Source organism: Micromys minutus, assembly GCF_963924665.1.
Source record: "Micromys minutus genome assembly, chromosome: 30".
NCBI classification, from domain to species: Eukaryota; Metazoa; Chordata; class Mammalia; order Rodentia; family Muridae; genus Micromys; species Micromys minutus.
In genome coordinates this window covers 25,524,384-25,531,286 of record NC_137965.1, presented here as the reverse complement: position 1 = coordinate 25,531,286, position 6,903 = coordinate 25,524,384, and the positions used below count along the sequence as shown (strand labels likewise).

The following is a 6,903-nucleotide window of genomic DNA, read 5'->3' as shown; positions in this document are numbered from 1 at the left end:
TGTCACTGCATTTTCGACTTGGCTTTAGTACTTCTTTAAAACTCCAAGTGCTGTACTTCATTTAGAATGTCTATAGAATAAATTCTACAGTTATCAGCCTTTTAACTTCTGCACTAGCAGGAAAGTTTAATCTGATTTATACAGCCTGTTACTGTAATCTTTTTACTCACCTGACTAAAATGTATTTAAACATTTTATTGAGCAGACTCCTTTTTATAGGAATTCTAATCTCTAAAATATTGTGTTTGCTGCATTTCTTGCTTGGGGAGTAAACTGAGGTAACAAAACTGTATGGCTTTATTTTTCCATCCTAGTCTAGAAAAAAAGTAACCAGAATTTCACCAGGTCAAGTAGCAAGGTTCGCGGCAAATTGTAATCGTTCCGTGCCAGTAAGGATTTGTGCTCCAGCGCATATTCAAGGGATTAGAAGAGAATTTCAAGCACCAATTTCAAAATGCTAATCAATATTGTCCAGAGGACTGACTCCTCTTCTTGGGCTGCCTCCTCTGGAGTGTAAGCTTGCTTCTGATTGGCTCCGGTCTGGTCAGCAGCATAGGCAGCATCTCCGAATGGGTACTGATCCACAGTTCTGTCATAGTATACCCTCATCTCAAAGTCGCTCTCATGGTGTGATGGGTGTCCATAAATTCCTATCCCGACCGGTCTCTGGAAGTGTGCCGGTATAGAGACCACGTCCTGGCCGCAAGTGACAGACTGCAGCTCATACTCGTCGAAGCTTGGGTGCGGAGTGCTGTCAGACACATACAGGTCCGCATCCCCTCTCAGGCTCTTCATCCTGAGAATAATTTTACCCTCGTGGTTCAACCGCAAGTAGCTGTAATTCCCGGCTCCTATTTGGCCCTGGACCACATGCAGAAGGAGCCACTCCTCCGGGACGTCGTCGTCTTCCAAACATCTTACTAGGATCACCACCTGGGACGCCAGGATCATCAACAGAGCGCACCTCCAGGGAGTAGCCATTGCTGGGACACTCAACTCGGGGACTCCCTCATCTGCAGTCGCTGTGCTGGGAAGGCACGGGTGACAGGCTTGACCGGAGGTGCTCGTCCACGCAAAGCAAGATGCGTGCACCTGGGTCCCGGGAGCCGACGGTGGGAAAGGGGAGGGAGAGAAGGGATAAAGAGTAGAGAACAGCAGAGAGGGAGGGGTGGAGGAGGCGGGTGGGAAGAGGGAAGCGGTAAGAGGGACCTTAGGACAGGCCCCTGGGTGCGCAGCTGTCTGAGGAATAGAGAGGTCGCCGACCCCGGACTCACCGCCACGCCCCGCAGGCCACGCAGCACCAGCAGCATCCGGGCTCTGCCAGGAACTTGATTCAGCTGGCGGAAGAGAAGCCGCGCCCGGAAGTGTGGTACTCCGGAAGCGAGGGCTTTGGGAACTGACTCGGGCCTAGGGGACCGGAAGCGAGGGAACGCCAGGCTCTCGCGAGAATGGAGCAATTTCCCGTAACCATAGCGACGCGGCGTGCGTTACGGGTGAGTTTCGAAGAAAGTTTGCTGGGATGCGGATGGCATTGGTGTCCGCGTCCGGTGGGGTAGACGGGAGACTATCCCGAGAGGAGTTGACTGGGAAGCCTGCTCCCGGACGGCGGAGGGCTGAGCCACACGCCCGAGTAGAGCGGTCCTCGATGGCCTGTTGCAGCCTTTTCCCGCGCCCCTAGGGCTGCGCGTGAGTGGCCTCCCTAAGCCCTGCAGCACAACCAAGCCCCTGAGTGCGGTCAGCACTCGGAGGGATACGGAAAATATAAATTTCAGCATGAGAATTACTAGTAAGAAATAATCCCCTCAAGTTCCAGCACACCATATATTTGATCTATCAGAAACAATTGCCACCCCCCCCCCCATCTCTCTCCCCCCTTTCCCACAATTTTTAAGACTAGATTTCATGTCCGGAGACTTTCCTGGTTTTTAAATGAATGACCTCAGTTCTGGAAAGGCAAGAAGCTTTTTGTCTCCTTTTTTAAGGACACCAACCTCATCAAGGAGTTTCCACACTCAAGACCGGGTTGTCCCTCTTGAGTCTTAAGACCTGGAGGGGAGAGTTCAACATAGAAAATTTGTGGGGGACACATTCAAACAAGAGCATTAGGTAATACATGCAGTATGAGGGCACAAAAGTTCAAAATTAGTTCAAAATTGCAAAGTAGGCCAACAAAAGCAGGATACCAGGTATTTCTTAGCTTACAAAAACAACCAACCAAACCAACCCTGAACTAATTCCTACGTATAAAGGTTGGCTCTCTTGTCATATTTAGTATTTTGAGGAAGCAGCCTGAAGCCTTAGTAGTAACTGGGTGTCATCTTTGCCATGTTGTCACTTCTGTTGGCTATGGCAATCTGTTAGTGTCATCCTCAACATCCAGGAGCCAGAACAACTGAACCAAACCAGCTCCCCAGCCAACATGGAGAACTTTATCTTTTGATTTGAGTGAAGATTCAAGGGGATTTTATGACGCTGCCATTGTCTGCGGGAGCCCATCAACTACTGAATTGCCTAATTATGGTTTCCAAACTCAAGAATGAAGTGACCCGATTCTGCCTGTGTGGCTACTGAGAAACTTTTTTTTTTTTTTTTAGTATTTATAATCAGAAGGAAACAGTTTCTAAAGAATATACACATAGAATGAACTAGTTTTAACAGTGATGCTGTTAATAGAGAACCACCACATGTATGCTTTGTATAGTGTCCAGCTCCTAGTATATCTGAGATGACTCCTTTTTTTTCTACTGACTTAGCTTTAGAACAACAGTGCCTTTATCTTTCACTCATCACTGCACTTCTTGAGTTGCTCCCCTAGTCTCATACACAACTGTAATCTTACTAGAAGAATAAACGTAGTCTCTCTCATCCTTCTTTGTCCGATGTTCATGTGTGTAGGATGCTGGGATGTGCTATTCCAGGTGATTTCTGAGGAAACACAGTAAGACAGCATTCCCACAGTGGCACCTTCACTCATCAAATGGCTAGTTCTCTGTGTATTTTTGTCATTTAAAAGTTAGTTCCCCTTTGTGAGGATGAGTTCAGTGCTATACCAAACAGCCCTAATATGCTAAACAGTTTCTTCCTCGTGCATAGAACCTGTGAGGTTGTTGGCAATCAGATCCTCCTCCCAGGCAGCTTGCAAACCTTCAGATCCCTTCATCCTGTGGTGCCATCCCCTACCCGACCTCCCCCCCCACCCCCCCCGCCGCCCTCACATCCTAGACTTTGTATTTAACCACTGTTAGAGAGTCAAGTAGGTGAAACTTCCAAGGGCCAGGCTTATAAAGTGAGATGTGTTACTTGGGCTTCTTACTGCTGTCTGGGCTAGAACACAGCCACATGGTTGTAGAGGGGAGCTGAGTAATGATGGCTAGTTTGTGTCTACAGCAGTGGTTTTCAACCTTCCTAACGCTGTGGACCTTCAGTACAGTTCCTCATGGTTTGCTGACCCCCAACTGTACAGTTATTTTGTTGCTACTTCGTAACTGTGATTTTGCCGTAATGAATTGTAATGTAAGTGCTTGTTTTCCAGTAGTCTCAGTTGACTACTGTTCAACTCCAAAAGTGTCATGACGCACAGGTTGAGAACTCTTGGTCTAGAGAGAGCAGTGGTTTGGTGAAAAATAAGTAGTTTCCCGTCCTGTGTAAAGGTACCTAGCATGGTGAGGGGGCATATCTAGCCTCACACAGATCTCTTCATGGGGCTCCAGTGAGGCTGCTAGGGTCCAGAGACCTATGAGCTAAGATGATGCATTGAGGGCTCCCCACTAGGGAACATTGGCTGGGTGTGGTCAGGTTATTGTAATGAAAACTGCAGAGGCAGCTCATGGCAGCCATACAGTCCTGCTGGAGTCGGGGTACTTCTCTGATTGTGTGCTGACTCTGTTGTGAGGTTCTTCATTCTTCTATGGTGGGAGCATCTGAAATGGTTACTAAAGATGTGTTTTCCCAGAGTCCATGGCCCTGCCCTTGGGGGACGTGCACCCTGTGAATCTGTTGTGTTTTGTTTGTTTATTCTTGGCTGGATTTTTTTCCCTCAAGGTTCCCTGGAAAATAGTAGGCTGTGGCTACTGTGAGTCCCCTTTGCTCCGGGTGCAGCTGTCTACCTCTACTGTTATACCTCCCAGTCTTCTGGTTTTCTCATTAAATCTATTTTCTTTGGATGTAGCTGCTCTGCTGGTGGCTCATTCCCTAAAGTTACATGGACTAAAGGTAACCACCCTTGAGTTGCTGTTGCCTAAAAGGCCAAGCCTTGACTACTCTTTGTGCCTGATGTGGGCATCTTAAGGTGCTAGAGGCCATTAACTCTCACATACTCTTCATACACACCTCACACATCTCACACACACCTCATGGACTCTCCTTTTACTCACACACCCTCTACACACACATCTCACATTCTCTCTTCACATGCTCTTCTCATGCTCTCTCTCTCTCTCTCTCTCTCTCTCTCTCTCTCTCTCTTTCTCCCCCCCCCCACATGCTCATGCATGCTCTCACATTCGCTTGGTCACTCACTTTCTTGCTCACTCACTCACTTGATCGCTCACACACTCGCTCATGCATTAGCTCACTAATTAGCTTTTCTCTTGCCTCAGTCTTTTATTGATACTCCAAAAGCAGGTAGAAAAAAAGACACTATATAATCATTGCCAAATCAAATTCAAAAGAATAACCACATCCCACAAAAAATTAAAAACTACAATTGTTCCCCAAAGTTTTAAGCTTCCCCTATTCCCAGGCCTGTGCCTAAAATACTAATAACTGCAAGCCTATCATTATTTAAACTTTAACTTTTAACTTATTATGCTTCAGAGCTCCGAGGTCAGCTACTTGCATTTTCCTGTGAAGCTCTAATGATAAATGACATGGGCAAAGCTGCCAGGCCACGGCCAGAAAGAATCAAGTTAACCCTTAACTCAGCAGTTCCTCCAGCTTTCTGTTCCTGCACACTGCACAATGACTCTCCTAAGACTCCCAGTATTTTGATTTAGTTTTACTAGTATGTATGCATTCTGTACTTTCTTATCCAGGAACCATTCTCAAATGTTGTGCAAAACTCATGTCATATCTTCAATAACTTCTTCCTTTCTTGGGGTCCCAGTGTTGGCTCTAATTCATTTTCTAATATTTTCTTCAAACTTTCTTTGCAAGTCCAGCATTAATCTGGAACCACCATTGTGCAGTTATCACATTGTTTCCAAGATGAGAGCACCCAGCATGCACCTGGGCCATTAGGACTGTGCTGTGCTGCGCCCCTGTGCCTCAGTTTCTGATTGTTTAAGAATCATTACATCAAGAAACATCTAGTTTCACAGAATCCACCAGAGCAGAAGGAGAAAGAAATAGGAAAGTCAGATATAGTAGAATAATTATGCACACCAAGGCCAACTGAAAAGTAGTCACATACACATAAAAATTATCCAGGGCTATGATTAGGAGAAGTGGGAAAAACTGTTTTTTTTTTTTTTTTTACAAGGAGTTGCTGCAGACTTCTGAGATGTCTCCATCCTAGCCTACTGCAGGCAGTCTCTTATTCCAGATGGTGGATCCCCTGGAGGGATGTGTCTCCTGCTTCTCGGGGTCCGAGACAACATTCTTTTTTACGAGGAGCTGCCATGGGCTTTTGAGATGTCTCTGTCCTGGCCACTGCTGGCAGTTCCTGTCATGATATGCTGTCCCCAGCATATTTGTTGGCAGCCATTGTTGGTTTAGCTAGACTACAGGCTGTAAGCCACTTTAATAAATCCTCTTTTCCAGTAGATTCTGTTGCTCTAGAGAATCCTGACTAGTACAGTGTTCTTGAATTGTCACCATATTCTTTCTTCGTGGTTCTCTGTGTATTTAGAATAATTAATTCTGTTAACTCCTGGATGGTAAGAGCAACAGGAGGTGCTCCAATTGCTGCCCTCTAAATTTACACACTGTGGGGTAAAAAATCGGGTCCTGTTCCTTCCCATGTAAATGCAAGAAAGTTGGATTCTGAGCCTAGAGAATGCCACAGCGAGAGGTTTGCATCTAATGTCACACTCACGTTAATTTATCCCACCCTGTCCCTGGAAGCGTGTTTAACATCTCTAAGTGCATCGTCCACTGCAGAGCACGGCTCATCCGTGCTGCCGGGTTCTGTTGTCATCTCACCCGCTCTGGTCCTATGTTTGGCCGTGCCAGGAGCAGCTTTTCCCAGAGTCACAGCCAAACCCATACTGTTGCTAAGATAAAACCCGGGAGTCTGTTTAATGTTAGAAACTCTACTTTAGGATCTGTGGATCCATCTTTCAGTGTCTCAACCCAAAATATCTGTTTCCATAGCCAGCGAAGCCTTGCGGATTTCTGCCTGGCTGTACTGATCTACCTACCCCTCCAGTCAGATGAGAGTTGTCCTGTTGAAGCAAGCATCTGCCCACTAAAGACACCAGCACCAGACCAAGAAACGAAAGCACCAGTACATAGAAACTTCCAAGCCACAGTGGCTGGGCTATGGGGAGAATGGAGAACTTATGTTCTAATTTAGACCACACTGTTAATTCACAAGGCAACAGAAGGACTTTTCCAGTGACTGAGCTGGAGGAAAGAGGCAGGCATCCTGATGAAGAGGGACAATTCAGGGTTCCCAGTGAATGGAGGGGCCATGCAGGTTCCTCACAGCCATGCACCAAGTGCCTGCCATGTGCCAAGGCTGTTCTGTGCTGATCCGTCATGGGTACTCATGGGTGCCTGTTGTGTGCCAGGTCTAGCCTGTGCTCATCTTTTGTTCCCGTTTGATAGGCGTTTGTTCTTCAGCAGACCAGAGGCAGTTTGAGCTATGAAACTGAAGTCTTTGAAACTCTGAAACTACTAGTATAGCATAAGCTTCACATTAGAGCATAAGAAAGACGTTCTGAATAATTTTGACAGTGCAGT

General features: G+C 46.5%; 1 protein-coding gene across 2 annotated transcripts; it reads right to left on the bottom strand.

Annotated features, from left to right (window-relative positions):
• Positions 1-406: 406 nt before the first annotated feature.
• On the bottom strand, positions 407-1,331 carry LOC308439863 (UPF0669 protein C6orf120 homolog). Of its 2 annotated transcripts, none has more exons than XM_080941787.1 (2): positions 1,275-1,331; positions 407-1,027 (listed from the first exon to the last, which is right to left on the bottom strand). In XM_080941787.1, exon 2 carries the CDS (start codon positions 979-981, stop codon positions 424-426), a length of 558 nt encoding a protein of 185 aa, XP_080797913.1. In that variant the 5' UTR covers positions 982-1,027; positions 1,275-1,331; the 3' UTR covers positions 407-423. The 2 variants fall into 2 exon arrangements, with proteins under 2 accessions (XP_080797913.1, XP_080797914.1); XM_080941788.1 differs by having other exon boundaries at positions 407-1,092; positions 1,275-1,300.
• Positions 1,332-6,903: the final 5,572 nt, after the last annotated feature.